The 21,186-nt window shown below is 42.8% G+C and overlaps 2 protein-coding genes across 5 annotated transcripts in view; one reads left to right on the top strand and one right to left on the bottom strand.

Annotated features, from left to right (window-relative positions):
- Positions 1 to 6,677, bottom strand: part of ADSS2 (adenylosuccinate synthase 2) — a 28,821-nt gene extending 22,144 nt beyond the window's left edge. Inside the window, exon 1 of one of the 2 annotated variants that reach the window (XM_079969544.1) lies at positions 6,371 to 6,677. In XM_079969544.1, coding sequence (XP_079825670.1) covers positions 6,371 to 6,547 — 177 coding nt within the window. In that variant the 5' untranslated portion in view covers positions 6,548 to 6,677. The remainder of the gene's footprint in view (positions 1 to 6,370) is intronic. The other variant, XM_079969543.1, reaches the window with a different exon arrangement.
- Positions 5,532 to 21,186, top strand: part of CATSPERE (catsper channel auxiliary subunit epsilon) — a 51,392-nt gene continuing 35,737 nt past the window's right edge. The window contains exons 1-8 of one of the 3 annotated variants that reach the window (XM_079969487.1): positions 5,532 to 6,198; positions 8,083 to 8,131; positions 8,546 to 8,619; positions 12,461 to 12,533; positions 15,649 to 15,731; positions 15,971 to 16,013; positions 17,450 to 17,527; positions 18,106 to 18,221. In XM_079969487.1, coding sequence (XP_079825613.1) covers positions 5,924 to 6,198; positions 8,083 to 8,131; positions 8,546 to 8,619; positions 12,461 to 12,533; positions 15,649 to 15,731; positions 15,971 to 16,013; positions 17,450 to 17,527; positions 18,106 to 18,221 — 791 coding nt within the window. In that variant the 5' untranslated portion in view covers positions 5,532 to 5,923. Of the gene's footprint in view, positions 6,199 to 6,904; positions 7,115 to 8,082; positions 8,132 to 8,545; positions 8,620 to 12,460; positions 12,534 to 15,648; positions 15,732 to 15,970; positions 16,014 to 17,449; positions 17,528 to 18,105; positions 18,222 to 21,186 lie in introns of those variants that run through there. The other 2 variants (XM_079969488.1, XM_079969489.1) reach the window with 2 other exon arrangements.

The raw sequence follows: 21,186 nt of genomic DNA, 5'->3' as shown, positions 1-21,186 counted from the left end.
ATTTCCCAATGAAAAATGAAAATTACTTTTCACAAGTTTGATAATTTTCCTATGCAAATTAAGGTAATTTCCCCCAAAAAGCAACACCAATGGAAGGAAGGAAGGAAGGAAGAAGGAAGGAAGGAAGGAAGGAAGGGGAAAGGTGTGTTGCCTAAGGAGGCTCCCACTTGCACAACTTTGGATCCTACACAATATATGGGCCCACTCTTGAAGCAGCAGCAACAACAACAACACCATAGCCACATAATCTTCACCAGAAAGTCCCAGGGCAGGATGCAACTATGTAAAATACATTAAAAACAGTTTAACAGAAATTACAGTCACAACTAGAATGGGCCCAGATAGATAGATAGATAGATAGATAGATAGACAGACAGACAGACAGACAGACAGACAGATAGATATACAGAGACAGACAGAAAGTCAAAGATCAGGTTAAGCTCATGATGAAAGCTGCATAATGAAGGTGCCACAAACCCCTCTGTGGGTGTCTGCCACAGAGAATGCTTTCTCTCAGGGTATCCCACAACCTCAGCTTTTGAGGGCAGAAGAACTACCAAGAGGGCCCCAGTGTTCTGAGCTTAACACTAGGGTGTGTCTGTTGAGAAGGTGGCAGCTGTTCAGATATTTGGGGCTTAAGTCATTTAAGGCTTTAGACACTAGTGCGAGCACCCTAAATGGCATATAAAAATGAACAGGCAACCAATGTAGCTGTTTTAAAATAGGAATTATGTGTATTATAAATGGAACCCCAACAAGTGATTTGGCCTTTGCATTTTGGACCAGTTGATGTTTCTTCAAGGGCATGGGGGACAAGATGAAACCCTGCAGGACACCACAGAACCAACTCTTTTTGAAACTGTTCCTAGAGGGAAGAGCAGAGCTACTGAAGAACAATGCCCTCAACTCCGACCTGCCTGAGAAGCTCCAGAAGAATACCATGGTCAACAGTATCAAGGCCACTGAGATCAGGAAGAACAAGAAGGGTTGCACTTCCCACATCTCTGCTGCCTAATCTCATCAACCAGGGTGACCAAGTCAGTTTCAGTGCTATGACTGGGCCTGAAGCCAGACTGGAATGGATCCAAGCAATCACTTTCTCCCAAACATATCTGAAGCTGTGCCACAACACGCTCAAAGAGGGGATATTTGTTACTGGGCGATAGTTGTCCAACACATCTGACTGCAGGGAGGTCTATTTAAAGACCACTTTTTAATGCACCACTACAAGGCGGGTACTTTCTCTCCTCCAGGGAAGCATTAATCCTCAGACACACCCAATCAACCCCCTACAGCTAAGTCCAAGAAGCCAAGACAGGCAAAGGTGAAAGGGGCAGGTGGTTAGTTGCATATTTTCCAATCAGCTTGCCACATCCTCAGACCACAGTAATTGAAACCCATCCAGTACAGAAGGATCAAACAGCGCTCCATTGGACTTGCTCTGTGGCATCCAACTCTGTCCAAATTACAATTTGCCCAGTCTTTACACAAATGCAACAGCTATCATTTCCTTCCAATGATGGCTGCAAACAAGCAAAGCATAATATGAAGAGATGCTCAGGGTTAGAGATGTGATGGGAGGGGGGACCAGATTTTTTTAAAAAACCTACCGCTTCCCTGCAATTTTTCCAGTACTTTTCCCAGGCCTTCACATCTCTACTCAGGGTGTATTATACTTGTTCCTAATGCTAATAACCCATCATAGTCTAAGGTGCAGTGGTTCTGTAAAGATGAATAAGGGGGAAATATGCTTATGAAGTAATACTGTCAATGACTTGGTAGTATGTGATCTTTGTAAGAAAACGCAGAATGTTGCTCAATGAGAAACTGATGTGTGGTTCTTGTTCCCTACTTCAACAGTTAAACAGACTTCAAGGTTTAGCCATTAATTGCACTTCAGTAGAAATCAGACTCACCACACTGATTTTTAGACACACTTTATGACCAGATTATCAAATGTACACAATATTTTTACAAGCTACATTTATACATTTTCATTTAAATGCAAACAAGAAAACAACGTGCAGCATATGCTGTACTGTATTGTAACACTGATGATATGTTATCACTTCAGCAAATAATCTAATTTGCTTTCTCCTTATCTGAAAGGTTGTTCCATCAAAGCAGAGAAAGCAATTTAAAGACATAATCAGCAAATCAAAAGCATTGGAAACACCATTTAAAAGAACAAACTGGGATGAGATTGTGTGTGTTAAAAATCTCACTTCTAAGAATTGTTAAGGTTTCAGATTTCTGTGAATAGGACTATTATTTAAGTCAGAGGTGGGGACTTGTGGCCTTCCAATGTTGTTGCAAAACAGAGTGCTGTGAGAACAGAATACTTGGACTAGATGGGCCTTTGCTCTGATTCAGGCTTTTCTTGTGTTCTTAACGTCCAACATGAAGAAGCGTTCTACAAGGTTTGCCAACCATTTTGACACTTTTTGGTTGTCCTAACAAAAGTGTATTAGCCTTTCAATCTTTTCCCTTCTTTCTCAAGTGATCAATTTACTTGAAAATTTTATTTTTCTAGTATTTTTCTTTGCAAAACCAATGGTTATTTCTCAAACCTTATTTATCTTGCAAGTTCACACCAGACAGATAAAAAGCCAGGATCTTAACTGTTTTTGCCCCATAGTAGCTAAGAGTGCAGCTTTTTATAAATGTTAAGACTTGCTGAAAATTTTCAGCTTCTGCCAGTCACTGACAGTTTGCAAAAGATATGTAGGACTATCTTTATGAGGGCTGCCCTTGAAGAAAACTCAGAAACTTCAACAAGTTCAAAATGCAGCAGGCAGATTAATGTCTGTGTTACCTTCAGAACTCATATAATCCATGTTCTAGAACAGCTGTATTGGGCTACCAGTTTGTTTGTTTTCATGCTAGATTAACACTCCAAATGACTTATACTTCAAATATGTGAAGGACTGTCTCCTCTACAGGCCCCCTTCCCCTTGTGAAAATCTGCAGAGAGGGGCTTCTTGGTAGTTCTTCTTCCCTCAGAAGTTGCGGGTGAGAAAAGGCATGTTCTGTGGCAGCCCTTAAGTGATGGAATTCTCTCCCCCAGAGGTGCATCTGGTTTCTTATACAGCTTTCAGCAAATGTTGAAGATGTACCTCTTTATCCTGGCCTTTAACACCCAAGATATGTGTTTTCAGTACTGGACCTATTCTGTAATTGGTTCCAAATGTTTATAATTCTGAATTTTAAATTGCTGTAACTCTGCTGGTGAAGGGTAAGTAATACATTTAATAATACTAATGACATTTAACTGAACTGTAGCATATTAAGTGGACATTTATTCACATATATTTGAGACCCATTTATCCTACCAGCAACACTGGCTTTCACTGTCCTTGGGATCAATGTCAGCAATTATTATGGTGCTTTTTCTCTCCCACCAATCAACACACAAGGAACTCTAGGACTGGTAGTTCTCAAGAATCACACAGAAAGATTGGTGCTTCCCTGTCTCCCCAACTCTTAAGTCCTAGTTAAACTACACAAACATATTATTTTTTAGAGAAGAGCATGGGTCAGCAACTCACTTTTCAAAATGTTGCTTCATCTGCCTTAATGTAGCTTCTTATTGGCTTCAACAGATCTTGTAAGATCTGGTCCACAAATACATAAACACAGGGAAATAAATATAGTCAGGCAATTTACTGTATATTTACTGTAGTAAATTTACAATTTACTGTAGTCCTATTTCCTCACTTAGAGAGTAAAGGGATTGCAGCCTAAGCCGTCACTCCTTCAGATTTTCAGGCTATAGTAAATTAGGGTGAATGTACATTACTGCCCACCTAGCAGTTCGAAAGCACCCCTAAGTGCAAGTAGATAAATAGGTACCGCTTTACAGTGGGAAGGTAAACGGCGTTTCTGTGTGCTGCGCTGGTGCTGGCTTGCCAGAGCAGCTTCGTCACACTGGCCACGTGACCCGGAAGTGTCTCCGGACAGCGCTGGGCCCCAGCCTCTTAAGTGAGATGGGCGCACAACCCTAGAGTTGGACACGACTGGCCCGTACGGGCAGGGGTACCTTTACCTTTACATTACTTACATTAATAACCCAGGATAGTCAGGCGATATATTTCCACCTGAAAAGAAGGGCCATAGTTCAGTAGTAGAGCCAGAGCTGGCCTCATGCTGGGTGCCCTGCCACCTCTACCAGCAACAGAGAAGCGCCCTTGGGTATAGCATATGCATGCCAGATATCCTTGGTATCTTCAAAGCTAGGCTGAGGAAGGCTTCTGTCAGAAACCCTGAAAACACCTTACAGTACATGTATTAGCCAGTGTCAACAATACTAAGTTAGATAAATCAGTGGTCAGATTTGGTACAAAGTAGCTTTCTATCTCACCCATCTACCCACTCTACAGCTAGGGATAATGCAATCTAGGAGAATGCATATCTGGGAAAGGGAACAAAGCAGACTGCTGCATAATTTTCAAGTAAGACACAGAGCTGAGATTTGGGGATCTGCTAGTTCAGGCAGAGAAAGCAGTCTTGAGAACTGCCTGTCTCTGGAGATTTTATATGACACTGTATATGTGTAATTAAAAGTAAAATAATTCAAAATTCTATAAATCTCTGCTGAAATGGAAGGAAATCCAGATAAACACTATGTCCCTGGAACTTCTCACAGCTCAGAAAAGTGAGACAGAGCATAACAGTGTATACTAATTTCAACACAACCAACTATGAAATGAGCAGGTGCTTACATTTGGAGCAGATAAAAAAGAAAAGTGTATATAAACTTTTGTAACCTCTAAATATGGGGTGGTATTCAAAGTGAGTCCTGCTAAGAGTAAACAGCCATGACTAATTTAGGTTCATTAACATCAAGTTGATCTACTTTTGAGCAGGGCTTAACTGAATACAACCCATCAATATTTGTGGCAAATATATTTACACAGGATTATGCACATACTTTCTTTTTTACATCTGTATAAGAGAAGTGTCATGTGCAAAACAGTTGGATCAGATTCTTAAAAACAACAACATGGCAGCCTTAGTTTTTTCTAAGTACAGTAGTCTAGGTATGACAGGTCTTTTGATTTTTTCAACTCCTAAGCACAGAATTCCTACTTCATTGTTTAAGGCTGAGAAAGCACTTCCACCCTGAGCATGTTCTGAAATACACAGACTACAATTTAGAAACAAAGCACCCAAAGAATTGTGTGTGAACTTCTATGGATTCAACAGGGCACTTTGCATCACCACCTCTTGAGCTTCCTGTTCTTTCTCCACCCCTCCTCTGCCCTTCTGGAGAATCCTAAGGCTGTGTAAGAGGCTGCATTAGTAAGATGAAAACAACCCATGTTTTGTGTATGCAAAGCAGAGTTTTAGGCATGCACATGGTGCACTTTGGATCCTAGGTAGCCTTGGTTGCAATTCTGATAGAGACTGCAGGGCCATTACCTGTTCTTTGGATATCTGTTTCCATCAAAATCACTTAATGAAAGACAATAGACGTTTTGATAAGGATTTTTCAACTGAATTTAGGATCTTACCATTACAGTACCTGTATTATTTAAGCAGCATTATCCACGTACTTGGAAGAAATTAGCTATACCAGATTGGCCATAAGAAGAGGGAGAAAAAGAGAGAAGCCTGAGTCTAGGATCTCTTTCTTTAGACATCAGGTATCACACAGAAGAAAAGAGGAGGACGCTTGTTTCTTATTTTGGGCAGGAAACACAACAGGAGCGGAACACCTGAGATGAACCTCTCCTCCCGCCAGTGAACTCATGATGGAGCCTCAAGGAAGACAACACCTCCTGGCGAAGGGGCTGGCCAAGGCCTTGCCAGCAGCTCCTTCAGCCGCCTTTTTTCCTCCGCCGCATTTCGTTCGCCTGGGCGAAGGGTTGCCGCTGCTGCACTGCAGGGCTGCCCGAGGAGAAAAAGAAGCGGACGGCGGGAAATGGCCGTAACCGTCAGAGTAGAAAGAGATAAAAGAAACACCGGGGGGAGGGCGGAAGGGAAGGAACAGGTCGCTGCCGTCCTTCCCCACCGCCATCCGTCACAAAGCAGCGTAGTCGGCCGGGGTGGGGAGGCGGCTCGGCGGCTCCAGGCGCTCGCAAGGAAGCAGCAGCCCAGCTCAGTCGCAACAATGGAGGAAGCGGGAAGAGCCGGCTATGGGGGAAACGAAGGGGAGAGGCTCGCCCTGACGGCCAGCTGGTTAGACCAGGGCGGCGGGTAAAAAGCGCGGCGCCCGGCCTGAGCGCGGCAGTTACTATAGAAACCGAGGCGGCGGCGGCGGCGGGAAGAGCCGCGGGGGGTCCGCTCTCGTTCTCTCTCTGCGGCCCGTCGCCTCTCCGCGCGCGCCTCCGGGAGAGTTCAAGGTGACTCGGCCCGCCCGGCTCCTCACCTGGCACCTGCAGACGATGTCCGCGTCCTGCGCCAGCAAGTCCACCACTTTCCCTTTGCCCTCGTCGCCCCATTGTGCCCCCAGCACCACGGCCACTTTATTGCCGGGGTGCCGTGAGGCGGCCCCGCCGTTGGGGATGGTGGCGGCGGCGGCGGGCGTGGAGCCGCTTTCAGACATGGCTCCCGCAGGCGAAGGTTTCCGTATTGCTCTTAAGGCACATGCGAGGAGCAGAGGAGGAAGCGGCGCGCCCGACTCCGCCGGCGACGGCTACCTCATCCCCGCCTTCCCTCACAGTTGCCGCATCCCGCTCCGGCTCCTGCTGCCGCCTACCGGCCTCCCTTTGGCATCCCGCTCCTGCGCGTGTCAGGAGGCCCGCCCCTTCATCTGCATAATATGTTAAATGCCGGCGCTTCGTGCCCATATATAGAAGGAACTACGCTGCCCATAGTGTCGCGCGGCTAACTTCGCAGTCTCGCCGTGAAATGGCCGCGGGTCATGCTGGGAAACGCAGTCGAGCCGGATCTCGCCTCAGCTGGTGGGACGGCGCGCTGCTCGCGCGCCCCACTGTGGCCATCCGCGCTGTTCTTAGTAGACGCAGAGCGAGCGCGAGGCAGCGTCGGTTGCTAACGGCGGTTTGGAGGCCGTTCTTTCGGCAGCGCTGATGGCGCGCTTTTTGTCCCCGCTTGTGTGGGCCAAGCCCCTGCTGTTCTGCCTCTGGTTGAAGGGATGCTGGGCAGTGTGGAGGTGCGGGAGAGAAGGATGGCCCGGGGGGCTGAACGGGTTGGGAAGGGGATGTCAGAGAGGCAGGTTCAAGGGTGCGAGAGGGGAAACGAGGAAGTGGGGGTGTCCATGGCTCAGGGTAGCGAGCGGCCCTCATGGTGAGTGCAGGTTGCATCTTGTGAAGAGAAAAGTAACAGATATGAGGTAGAGCACTCCCCTAGCCTGCCACCCAGGGGCCGTTACAGTGGTACTTCGGGTTAAGTACTTAATTCGTTCCGGGGGTCCGTTCTTAACCTGAAACTGTTCTTAACCTGAAGCACCACTTTAGCTAATGGGGCCTCCCGTGCCACCGGAGCACGATTTCTGTTCTCATCCTGAAGCAAAGTTCTTAACCTGAGGTAATATTTATGGGTTAGCGGAGTCTGTAACCTGAAGCATATGTAACCTGAAGCGTATGTAACCCGAGGTACCACTGTACTTCGGTTTGCTCACTCTTCTCAGTCCGAGAGCCGCATTTGGAATCCCCTCCGAGGGTTGCATGCCAGTGGTGGGCATAGTGAAAGTGAGCACAGCCAGTGCGCCCACTCTCCGACATGGAAGGCGGCTGACAAATTAGGCGAAGGGAAGGTCGTCTGGCAAACACACTCCCAGGACATGCCTGGGACTGCTTTATCCTGTGAGATCAGCAGAGAGACCTTCAAATATTTTCTGCTTCTCTTGGTTTATTCAATTCATACCTGAGAAGGGGAAATAGGCCAAAAAATCCAACAGATACCAACAGATAAAGCAGACAGCTGGATACAGTAATTCTTTAAGGAAGCAATGAATATCTACTGGTAATTGATCAGACCAGGGCTCCTCAAGGAAGCCAAGATATTTAAATCACAAACTGCATGTATAGTATAGAGGTGTGCGTGTGCTCATTAACATCGAAAAACTATGAAGAGTTTTGCCTTTGTTAATGAGCACCTTGTTTTTTACTGTCTTTTCAGATATGAAACTTCAGTAGGGCATTATACTCTATTTACTGCAAGAACTGGTGTAAGTACTTCATGTTTAAGACTACTGTCCATACATAGGCTAAGATCTAATTTGGCAAGTAGAACTGGGTCAAACCTTGAACCACCTTGTTACTGTAACTTTACTCATTCCCACCCCGAAAGTCAAGTGACTTTTGCCTGCCCCAATTTTCTCCCTTACGAGGGGCAGGGAGGTCTGGTGGGGGCAGTGGGAAACCATGACCCATCCCTAGTAACAAGGAACATCCCAGAAATTGGTCATTCCACTGTCATAGCTTTCAAAAATTTACAAAAGTAGGCTGGAGAATTCACTGCTGAATTCTAATTCATGCAGAAATCCAACACAATAATTTGTGCCAGGATTCCCAATATTTGATTAAAGTCATTTTGGCAGCTTTGGGCTTGAGTGATTCCAAGTTATCTTTTCTTTGTCTAGATACATTTAGTGTATGAAGGGCCTTCATTTGTTGAATGGGAATTTTCCGTATTATGTACTATTGATGATAAAAGGTAAGGAATGCAAAAATGTGTAACACAGATGTGGGGCTGTCCTGGGGGAGTGGAATAGTGAATGCCCTGTGTTCTATGTGCTCCATGGGGAGTATGCTCAAACATGAGCCCCAGTTGAAGACAATACATGCTATATTGTCTACGCTGGGATTAGCTCAGTTGGTAGAGCATGAGACTGTTGATCTCAGGGTTGTGGGTTCAAGCCCCACATTAGGCAAAATATTGCTGCATTCCAGGGGGTTGGATTAGATGAGCCTTGTGGTCCCTTCCAACTCTACATTCTAGGATTCTAACTCCAGCTTTATTGGGCTTTCACCCACAGTATAGACTCAGGCCCCTAATCTCACACTCCCTTCTTCAGGCAGTACAGTCCCTTTAGTGATCAGACTGGTCCTACTAAGCTTGCTTACTCAGTGAAAAGGTTTCCCCACTTTATGGTGGCTACAGGACAACAATATCCCCCTTTGAAAATTTATGAGACTTGGGCAGTGATAAATTCAATGATCTTCTTATTAGCCCCTTCTGCAAATAGCCCAGGTTTACACATAGTTAGAAAACATTCCGTCAGAGGCAGTCTGAGAGGGATATGCAGGGGGGGAAATATGGGAGTATGGAGAAGGAAAGAAGAAAATGGAATTTGCTACTACTGAAATCCATGTTTTTTTGTTAACTAGGAGAACAGATAATTTTTCTGGACCCATAGAGCAGGTGGATTATTGATTTTAAAAGGATTTGTCACCTAGGGCTTGCCGATCAGAAGGTTGGCAGTTCGAATCCCCACAACGGGGTGAGCTCCCGTTGCTCGGTCCCTGCTCCTGCCAACCTAGCAGTTCGAAAGCACGTCAAAGTGCAAGTAGATAAATAGGTACCGCTCCAGCGGGAAGGTAAACGGGTTCCTTGCGCTGCTCTGGTTCACCAGAAGCGGCTTAGTCATGCTGGCCACATGACCCGGAATCTGTATGTCGGCTCCTTTGGCCAATAAAGCGAGATGAGCACCACAACCCCATAGTTGTCCGCTACTGGACCTAATGGTCAGGGGTCCCTTTACCTTTACACACAGAAGACAAACTGCCACCTGGAAACATGAGGAATGTTAAAATGTTTATAAAGGTAAAGGTAAAGGTACCCCTGCCCATACGGGCCAGTCTTGACAGACTCTGGGGTTGTGCGCCCATCTCACTTAAGAGGCCAGGGGCCAGCGCTGTCCGGAGACACTTCCGGGTCACGTGGCCAGCGTGACATCGCTGCTCTGGCGAGCCAGAGTCGCACACGGAAACGCCGTTTACCTTCCCGCTGGTAAGCGGTCCCTATTTATCTACTTGCACCCGGAGGTGCTTTCGAACTGCTAGGTTGGCAGGCGCTGGGACCGAGCAGCGGGAGCGCACCCCGCCACAGGGATTCGAACCGCCAATCTTTCAATCGGCAAGTTCTAGGCGCTGAGGCTTTAACCCACAGCGCCACCACAAATTGTCCTTTAAATAATCATGGTTTGGATAATAGACTTTTGTCATAGAGTCTCCTAGCACGGCTTTATTATTTCTACCCTGTTACCTCACAGCTGTGTGATAAAGATTAGACTAGGTCTGTGATGAAGAAAAGTCCTTTTGCAGGAGGTTATTGGTATTGCAGTTCTTCCACAGTGACTTGCAGATGGAAAGAAGGCTTTTTCAGGAGGCTCCAATTAGGCTTTCTCCCAGTTGAGATCAAACACCCTGGAATCTCCATCTCCTGACTGTCAGTGGCCAGTGAAAGTCTCTTGGAAAGGCATTGAGGGTTGGAAAGGAACTGAACATAGGTAGTTGCCTCCATTCTCCTAGTGAAAATGGCAAAGATGTTTAGGAAAGAAAATAACAGATGCTGGAGATACAGTGGTGCCTCGCAAGACGAAAAGAATCCATTCCGCGATTCTCTTCGTCTAGCGGTTTCTTCGTCTTGCGAAGCAAGCCCATTGACGGCTTAGCGGATTAGCGCTATTAGCGGTTTAGTGGCTTTTAGCGGCTTATCGGATAAGCGGATAAGCGGCTTAGCAGCTTAGAAAGGGGGGGGGAAGGGGGGAAAGTCGGAAAAACTCGCAAGACATTTCGTCTTGCGAAGCAAGCCCATAGGGAAATTCGTTTTGCGAAGCGCCTCCAAAACGGAAAACCCTTTCGTCTAGCGGGTTTTTCGTCTTGCGAGGCATTCGTCTTGCAGGGCACCACTGTATAAGGAAAAGAAGGAACATTTTATCGTATGTGGTGGAAATGCAAATGTATTAAAAATACTGGGAAATGATATATAATGAATTGAAAAAAATGTTCAAAATGAACTTTATTAAACACCCTGAAGCCTTTTTGTTGGGTATCTCAAACCAAGAGCTGCCAAAAGAATAATGGATACTATTTATGTATGCTACAACAGCGGCAAGAATCTTGATTGGATAATATTGGAAGATGGAAGAAATACCATCAAAGGAACAATGGCAAGAAAAATTGATGAACTATGCAGAATTAGCTAAGCTAACAGAAACTACGAGAGGACAAAAAGGTCTTCAAAAGAGTCTGGGAACCATTTACAGTCTATTTGCAGAAACAACAAAATGGACTGGATTCACTGGCAGGGTTCGAAAAAAACGTTCACAACTTTATTTCAGTAACATATATCTTAGAGAAATGATAAGGGAACTTTTATATAAGAAAAGCAGGATACCATAAATAAAGCTAAATAACTCAGCAGAGGGGGAGTTGAGGGAAGTCCAGAGGAGGGGAGGGAGAACAGTGGTATATAACATGATGATTGAGATCTGTATCTTTGTTATAAAATTCAATAAATATTCATAAATAAATGGCACCTTAAACCTAGGTTATGGGTGCAACAACGGGTAGTTGCCTCCATTCTCAAATGACATACAAGGGCTTAGTTGTTCCCACTGTTTCTTTTCCTGATCCTAAAAAGAATGTTTGGAAAGGGCTCAACTCCCTGATGGTGAGGACATGGCAGGGCAGCATGAGAAGGCTGCAATAGCCACACTTCCTCTGATCCCAGCCAACCCTGCACTGCTTTGTGAAGCTGGGATCTAATCTGAATGATTCGCTCGGTGACAGGATTTTATGTCAGGCCTGCTAATAGGTCAGAGTTAGAAATCTGAGTAGAAAAAATGAGTCAAAAGTACTGGGGACATCTCTTATAGAATCGGATTTGGCAGGTGCAGGTGTTTTAGAGGGAAATATGTCCAGGGTCTCATCAGAGTTATTACATTTATTATTGGTCAAATTAATATTGCCAGTTCCAAACCTTTTAAGGGGTGTTGCAATATCCATCAGTTCCCTTTGCCTCACTGGTCCCAGCCTCCTGGGCTGCTGGGCAGAGGCTGGGGAGCAGGAGGACGATCTTTGCCTTCGCTCGTCCCTGTCCCCGTCCAGCTCCTGGGCGGGGGCACACAGAGCATGTCAGCCCCCTCAATATACAGGTGATGAGCACTCACCCAGTGGTGGGGGTAGCGACCCCCTCAGTATTGAGGTGGGCTGATCCCCCTGCCCCAAAATATTGAGGGTCTGAAGCCCCTTCTGCCCCCTATACCCAGCACCCCTGTTTAGAGGGATATTTGCAATTTGCAGCATTACTCTGTTACTTTGTAATATTAAAATGCTAGGAATTATCTGAGTGGAGGTTTGTCAATGCAAATATGGAATTATGATGCTAAAGCTGTTGATTATAAAATGCATAAAACATATAAGAGGATCACATTACAATTGAATGGATCAATATATTTTTCTATAACTAATACATATATTTAGGGCTATAATATAGTGTCAGTGCTAAGCAACTTCACACTAGACATGTTACTTATTTTTTATTACGCTAGTTCACCTACCCCAGAATTGAATTGTCCAGTTGCTGGAACTCATATGGTTAAACCAACGATTCGGGGGTCTCTGGTAAGCTGTGAATAGTTTCTGTTTAGTTCCTGAATTACTACTGTGGTACAGTGGTACCTCGGGTTAAGAACTTAATTTGTTCTGGAGGTCCGTTCTTAACCTGAAACTGTTCTTAACCTGAGGTACCACTTTAGCTAATGGGGCCTCCCACTGCTGCTGCACCGCCAGAGCACGATTTCTGTTCTCATTCTGAAGCAAAGTTCTTAACCCAAGGTACTATTTCTGGGTTAGTGGAATCTGTAACCTGAAGTGTCTGTAACAGTGATTGAGTTAGCTAGTAGTAGCTCCCTATTCAAAATTAACCTACAGTTTTTCTTGCTCAAGTAGTAGGGTGAAATGAGTGGTGGCGTATATATATATGTTATATATATGCATATGCGTGCACACACATTCCCTTAGGCTTTTTTAGACTTTTTATTTATAATCCACTTTTAATATGTATCTTCAAAAAGTAATTGTGACCCAGAACCAACAATTTACTTCCATCCTATTCAAACATAAGTTGGAACTTAACTTTTGAGCAAGCACGTAAAGAGAGTATATTCTGGATATCGAAAAGGTTTTTTAAAATGTATTTAAATGTTTTCTGCTCATCTTAAACATCTGAGATTTGAATTACAGTAAAAAAGGCAAAAATAAAATAATAGGACAACATAAGAAATACTCAAGACCATCAAAGGAAACTATCAACTAAAGGGATAACAAGTTCTTAGTTGATGTCTTAGAGATGTACCTCTAGGACTTGATCAAATGTTCTTGGCATATACCACTTACTTATACCACTCAAGTATTATACTCTTCCATTTGGAACTGACTCAGTCCATTAATTGCTTTGTTATTCAGATAGAAAGATAGATCACTGGTGGTTTTTCATCTTAGAGAGGGGAAAAATTTGATTAAGCTTGTACAGCGACTTGACAGCCAGTGTTAGAACACATTATGAGATTTGATGGCAGAACAGATACCAGGCCACATGTTCTGTTATCTTAAGGGTATAGTCCTCAACTATCATTCATTGACCCTTCTCCTTGCATCTTCTGATGTAGTACAAGCAACTCCCCGTTTGCACAGGGGGCTGTGTTTCAGGTCACTACGTGCATCAGCAGTCACACATAAGCCTGTTCCACCCCCTTCCAGGGCCGAAAATTGTCATTCTCTGTAAAGAGAAAAAGAAATGTAGACAACAAAATAGGACATAAGACAAAAGTATTATTGGAGGACAGGCAAAAAAGGCAATTGTATCCTTCTTGGGATTGTGTACAAATTTAATAAATAATTGACCAAGTCATACTATAAGTTGACCCAGTGAAATGAGTTGGGAATGGGCCATAGCTCAGCGAGTCAAGCATATACTTTGCTTTCAGGTTCAGTCCTCTATATTGCCAGGTCTGGAAAGATTCCTCCTGAAACCCTGGAGAGCTGCTACCAGTTATAGTAGATGGTGAAGGTAAAGGACCCCTGGACGGTTAAGTCCAGTCAAAGATGACTATGGGGTGCGGCGCTCATCTTGCTTCAGGCCAGGGAGCCAGCATTTGTCTGCAGACAGCTTTCTGGGTCGTGTGGCCAGCGTGACTAAACAGCTTCTGGTGCAACGGAGCACCGTGATGGAAGCTAGAGCACACGGAAACGCCATTTACATAAACACCATTTATGTAGACAGTTTTTTAAAAAAATATTTTTTATTAAATTTCATATTCCAAATTAAACACATCAAATCAATTAGTCCAAATTATAACAATACATATCATATAATCCAATTGTTTTCCAAATTATAAATTTTTGTGGGGGGAACCCAGGCTTCTTGATTGGCAGGAGTCCAATCCTCGAATATTTGTTCTGCTTCCATATTAAGAATGATGTTTCCAGTCTCCTCTTCTCAATACTTGTCATTACTCATTTTCCTTTCCATTTTCCTCCGATATGCTCCGCAAGTGGGTTGAAAAAGACAGTCTTATTTGTATTTCTGTGTGGGCTTTGTGCTGCTCTCTCGTAAATCACTCTCCTCCAACAGTCCTTTCCGCTCGAGCGAGTAATCGCCATTTTTGTTGTTCCGATGAAATACAGTCTAGAAACTCGCTCTTTAGCTTTTCCGACCTGTTGCATCATAAATTAGTCTTTTTGCAGGAGGGCTGCCCCTTCCAGTTCACAATCTCCTCGAAAATAATATATCTTCGGCTTGCCCTCCCCAAGACCTACTCCAGCAACAGAGGTCTCTTATCAAGTTTCCATTCTGCGTCACAAGAGAGAGCCCTTCTTCTTTCCAAATCCTTCACAGAGTAAAACCTTTAAGTTCATAATTATTCCCACACAATTCATTTTTAGTCCCATTTGCAATTTATTTCTGCGACAGATCTTCAGAGGGAGGGTTATTAATAATCACATAGAGCAAAAGAAATAAAAAGTCGTTTCCCCACCCCCTTAGTTCCGGCATTCCAATCCACATACCATATTTGTAGTACTTTGATGTAATCTTCCTTCTCAGTCCGTCTCAGTCTTCTTCCTTTCAGTGGTAAAATTGTTAGCAGATAAAAACCTCCTGCCTCTCTTGAAGCATGTGCGTTATCTTTCCCATTTTTTTTCCTTTTAAGTAACGCAACTAGTTTCGCTCCTGGAAGCAGCGTAGGAGGAGTTCCGAGGCCCGCCGAGGGTTGTGCACCCAGTGCCTCACCCCCTCCTTCTTCCGAACTCGGGGGTGATTTATGGCAACAGCGGGTGAAAACGGCATCTCTCCCCCCTGGAGAGATGAAGGGAGACTGATATACTCCCCATAATCAGCCTCTAATTACCTCGTGTGAGCTGGATAGATGTTAATATCCACCATCTTCCAAGGCGCCCCCTAGTGGCCCCCCTACGTAGACAGTTCTTAGCTACTTAGTGGTCTGACAAGCAGCTTTGTATGTTTCTATCTTAAGTCCATTGATTTCTGTGGGTCTACTCTGACTATGAGTGACTTAATTAGATAAAATTTGTAGACAAAACAGAATTGTAACATGCTACAGTATGTGAAATGCAAGATTACTGACACCAGTGGATTTCAAACTCCTTATACTGTAAAGCAAAATTATTTTATTTGCAACAGAATAAAATATCTAACTTCCTTTCCTTTCCCTTTTAGACATTTCAGGATAGGGAACGCTACTTGACTATAAATGCTGATTTAGATTGTTTTTTGTGGTATGTGTATACTTCCTTCGCAAGGTAAGATTAAACATACTTTTCAACATGATATATTCAATTGCATACAGTTGCATTTTTTCTTTGAGAACATTTCCTCATTATACACACTAAACATGATAATGTATATGTGTATCAATAATGGAGATGTATTAAGCAGATGTATTAAGTTGAATTAACAACATTCATTTGCTATAAGCATCTTTGACCATTTTTTGAAGTTTTTTTATGCTCACTAAATATTCAGTTTTTTTACTTTGTAGATCATCATTACATAGCGACCATGTGGTAAGAACTCTGAGATATGTATGTGTCTTATTGCTTTATGTTGGGATTCTAAATACATGCCCCAATCTCAAATATGTTTGCAAAATTGTATAACCATCAGTTCTGTTGTATGCCCAGTACCAGTTAGTGGTTCTTTGCAACCATCAGCAGCACATCCCCACATCTAGCTAGGAGATTTTACTACTTCTCAGAAATTTAGAATCAAACTCTTGGGAAACAAGACTCATTTGTTTTAATGCAGGGATGGCTACCCTGCGATTCTCCTGATATTGGTGAACTGCAGCTTTCACCATCTCTATCCAACATGGTCAATGTTCAGCGATGATGGGAGTTTTAGTTTAGCAATATCTGGAGGGTGAAATGTTAGCCACCTCTGTTTTAAAGGAATTTGTTTTTTAGAAACACGCATTTAGGATTGAACTAGAGTTCGGAATATATGTATAGTGACAATTAATGGATTTATTTATAGATAAATTGATGATATGAATGCATTAGAAAAATAATGCATTTATCCCAGTAATGTTGAGCTAATGAATTATCTATTATCTTTTGGCTAGGTGGCAATTCAGTGCACATTTGTTCAATAGATTTCTCAGCACACTTCTGCCATGACTGAATCATGTAACATTTTGAATCTTTAACTTTGAAGTCGCAATTTTAGGGACTTTGCTATTTGCAAAGGGCTTTCAGACAGTCTTCTCTGGAGGCTCAAATGTGGCAGGGATGGTCATGGCAGGGAAAGCCCATTGAAAAGACAGCTGTTTATTCTTCTCACATCACCTGATCAGGAGGGAAGAAAAAAATGTGTCTTTTTGAATGATTGGCTGCAGATATCCTGCATGCAACTGATCCTTGCAAAAGGGTCTGCTTTGTGTGGCTGTGCATGCCTTTTTCCTCCTGTTTGCAGACAGCCCTTTGCAAACTGCCCCATGCTGCTCCTTCCAGAAAAGGATGAGCCCTTCTTACATACCCTCTCACCTTTCCACCTATGAAGATTATTAATTTCCTATCTCTATTAATTTTTTATGTTAAACCTAGCAAATCTATTGGTTAAATTATGGCTCCATACTCAAAATGGCAATATATTGTTTTAATAGATATTTTCATCACTACATCCTGTTTTCTGTGACTTTACTAAACCATAGAATTACTTGATGTCTTTTTCTTAAAAACATAATGTTATCTCAGTTACTCTTTTCACCTGTTTTCAGCCATGAAATGCACTCTCAGTACTTTTGCACTTGGATATCTTTGTTACAGGAAAATCATATTTACCTGAATGCTTATAAAACTTTAAACTTTAAAGCAGGGACTATTAATTTGCTTTTAAATAGTCAGCTTACATACATGGTTAATATAGTTCTATAACACAAAATGGCCTATAATTCACAGGAAGAAACAGTATTGTTCAAATTCATCAAAATTTGCAAAATTTTTCATTTTTTATTTGCCAGACTCTGGTTGTATGGATTTATGACCCAGAAAATGCTGATAGTAAAGAAATGAGCCATACTGCGAAAGGACCACCAGAAGTATGTTATCCTCCCTTCATAAACTAACTTGAAATGGGAAGTAATGAAATATCCATATTCCTATGGAAACAAAGGGCTATATACAACTAAATAATTGCACCAGTATATAATTGTATTAATTAAACTTTAAAATACGTTGTTTATGTATTGGTTGTATTTTTTCATTTTTTCATAAACTGTCCTGGAAGCTCTGCCAAAGGATGGTATAGAAATATTTTAGATAAATAAATAATCATACCTTCTATTTAAAGCAACTTTTAGTATAATTTGTTTGCCCAGTTTATTAAAGTATTAAGGTCACAAATTGCTTTCACTAGCAGGCCATTGATTTACATCACTGAAGCTAAAATTTCCTCTGGTCCAAGATAGCTATCCCAGTCTCTTCCAACCCAATCGATTGATTGTTGATGTAGAATTATTATCTGAAAGGAATGTCGATATCATATTTATTTAATATTGAGCCTGGTCCTGGGAAGTACCTATTTCAAAGATAGCATTTTAGATATGAAAACAGATAAGACTTTAAATATATATAAGCAAATTTTGAAAATATACAACTCATTCCATTTTCTAAACAGCATTCTAAGACACTTTCCAGACAGTTCTTGAATTTGGGACAAACACCTTCAGTTAAGATGTTTCACCTCAATGAAGACAGCAGAGAATCAGAAAAATCAGAATATGCAGATGACGGGTATTGCTCATTTACATTTTTCTGAATTTGTCTTTTTAAACAATCGTTTTAATTAAATATTTTCTTGAATTACAAAAGTACATACAGTGTCTCAGTTTTCCGTTCATAGCATTTTTTCAACAGATCAGTTATATTCGATGTGAGGCACTAACATTATAGTTACAGGTAGGTAGCCATGTTGGTCTGCCGTAGTCTAAACAAATAAAAAAATTCCTTCCAGTAGCACCTTAGAGATCAACTAAGTTTGTTATTGATATGAGCTTTCGTGTGCATGCTTCTTCTGAAGAAGTACGCATGCACACGAAAGCTCATACCAATAACTAATGTTATAGGCAGTATAAGTTTGGGGAAGTTCACATCCTCAGATCCCCACTGTGGGTTGCAGTGAGAGCATCATCCTTCCGAAGATCCGCTTTGGGGCGGGGTCAGTTTACGTCTCTTTCCTAGGCACCACCCTTTATTTATTTATTTATTTTTCAAATGGGTGGTGGTGAGACACAGAATGAGAGGGGTATCTCCTACCCTTTTCACAGGGCTAGCTCTGGGCCAGTGTGTGGCTGAGCCTCTTCTGTGCTTTGCAGTCCCTCCTGTTGCCTCTCTCCTTTTCCCTTCCTTCGAGGGTTAGATCAGCCTTCTCCCGTTTTGTACCCTTGGGTCCTGGGGTTCATCAGGCGATCTGGGAGAGATTCTGAGGGTGCTCTCCTTAGTTCGCCATCTTGGTGGAAGCCTTTAATTGTCTTTTATTTTAAAAAAATATGTTGTATATAATCTTACTATACAAAGAAGACTGCTGATTTTCATATATTGTGGGTATAGGTAAAGGTAAAGGGACCCCTGACCATTAGGTCCAATCGTGACCGACTCTGGGGTTGCGGTGCTCAATTTGCTTTATTGGCCAAGGGAGCTGGCGTACAGCTTCTGGGTCATGTGGCCAGCATGACTAAGCCGCTTCTGGTGAACCAGAGCAGAGCACGGAAATGCCGTTTACCTTCCTGCTGCAGCGGTACGTATTTATCTACTTGCACTTTGGTGTGCTTTCAAACTGCTAGGTTGGCAGGAGCAGGGACCGAGCAATGGGAGCTCACCCTGCCGCGGGGATTCAAACTGCCAACCTTCTGATCGGCAAGTCCTAGACTCTGTGGTTTAACCCACAGCACCACCCGCGTCCCTTATTGTGGGTATAATGTGTATTTATTTCTTAAATTTCTATACTGCTGTTCATCTGAGGATCACGGGGCAGTTTACAATATAAAAACAAAAATATATGATGGTTGCAGGGTCCAGGTCAGTTTATATGGGGAGAGGCAGTCCTTAAGGTATTGCAGTCCTCAGCCATTTAAGGATTTTTAGGTCAAAAGTAGCACTTTGCATTAGGAAACTAATTGGGAGCCAGTTCAGTCAGGCCAGGATTGGATTTATACACTCAAGGCAGCCTCACATAGAACTTGTTGCAGTAATCTAACCTAGAGGTATACGTGGCCCAGTATAGCAAGGGAAATCCATATAGACATATCTGATGCACCTCCTAATGAGAATGTATATTGTAATGCATATGTATTCTTAACATGAGGAAAAGTCACTTGAGTGATGATGTGGAAGAAGATTAAATCTTCTTCTCCTGATTGCACTCCTAAAAGCAGTTTCTCCTGATCTTAGTTATCAAGCTAAGCATTACCTGCATTTCTGTGGAACAAATATTTGGGCCTCATGCACATTCCCATCAAGGGCTATTAGTTCCAGGAAGCAAAACATGCCTAGAGCCTTGATCTTAATCTTATAAGCACTTTCAAAAATCTTTTTTAAAGAGGTATATGTAAAAAATACATAAATTGCAATCCAAACTCTGACTCCACCAGGCTGGAGGAAGGTGAGAATTTAGCACAACCCCTTAGTCCCCCAAAGAAGGGGAAGCCAAGGTGAGAGAAGTCCATCTTCCACCAGCAAGCAGCTTGGTGGGCAGAACTCACATGCACTGCTGATCCTCCTGGCGTAACAGTAAAAAGGAGGGTTGCAGATAGCCGTGTTGGTCTGCCATAGTCAAAACAAAATAAAAAAAATTCCTTCCAGTAGCACCTTAAAGACCAACTAAGTTAGTTCTTGGTATGAGCTTTCGTGTGCATGCACACTTCTTCAGATACACTGAAACAGAAGTCACCAGACCCTTCTATATAGTGAGAAGGTGGGGAGGGGTATTACTCAGAAGGGTGGTGGGAATGGGTGATTGGCAGATAGCTGTGATGAGCCTGTTGACGACACTTAACGACTGCAATAGGTCTTACAGGAAAAAGCAAGGGGTGAGAAGGTGTAAAAAGGAGGGTGTGCTATGGAGCAGTTTCCTAGGCACCATTTCCAACCCTATTCAGACAGCAGCCATGCCTTCACAGCCAGGTGGACTGCTCTTGAGATGAGCCCAATTATCAATAAGCACAACACAGGCCAGATATAAACCCTGCATGAGCCACCCACGATTATATGGAACCTCTTATGGTGTGGGACAAAACAATATGTGAACTGAAACACAGTCACCCTTCAAAATTCACACTTACTGTACAGTTTTTGAAATTTGGTATGCAGATCTCCAACAAAACAGTGTTTACAAAATGCATATATTAGGAGAAAGTGGACATAAAAATGAATGTAGTTATGAAAATGAAATACAAAAATGCATTGTATTAAGATAAATTGCAACAATGTGTGTATTACTCAAAACTACACACAAAAATGTGTTTAGTAGGAGAAATTAAAACTAAAATGCCATGAATTTTCATGAATATTTTGAAAAAGAAAATTCACAAATTGCTGCAGAAATATGGAGAACCTAAGACTGGAAAAATGAGAATCTGAAAGAACTGAAATTGACAGTTCTTTCATTCCTAGTTTTGAGCTTGCTGAGACTGTTTTCAGCATTCCTAAAGAGCTCGTTGTTGCGTACAGGACTATTTTTTTATTATTTTATGAGTGGAGT

This window comes from Podarcis cretensis (assembly GCF_951804945.1).
Source record: "Podarcis cretensis genome assembly, chromosome: 3".
In the NCBI taxonomy this organism is placed as follows: domain Eukaryota; kingdom Metazoa; phylum Chordata; class Lepidosauria; order Squamata; family Lacertidae; genus Podarcis; species Podarcis cretensis.
Note: the sequence above shows the minus strand (reverse complement) of the source record. Positions and strands in the feature narration are given on the sequence as shown.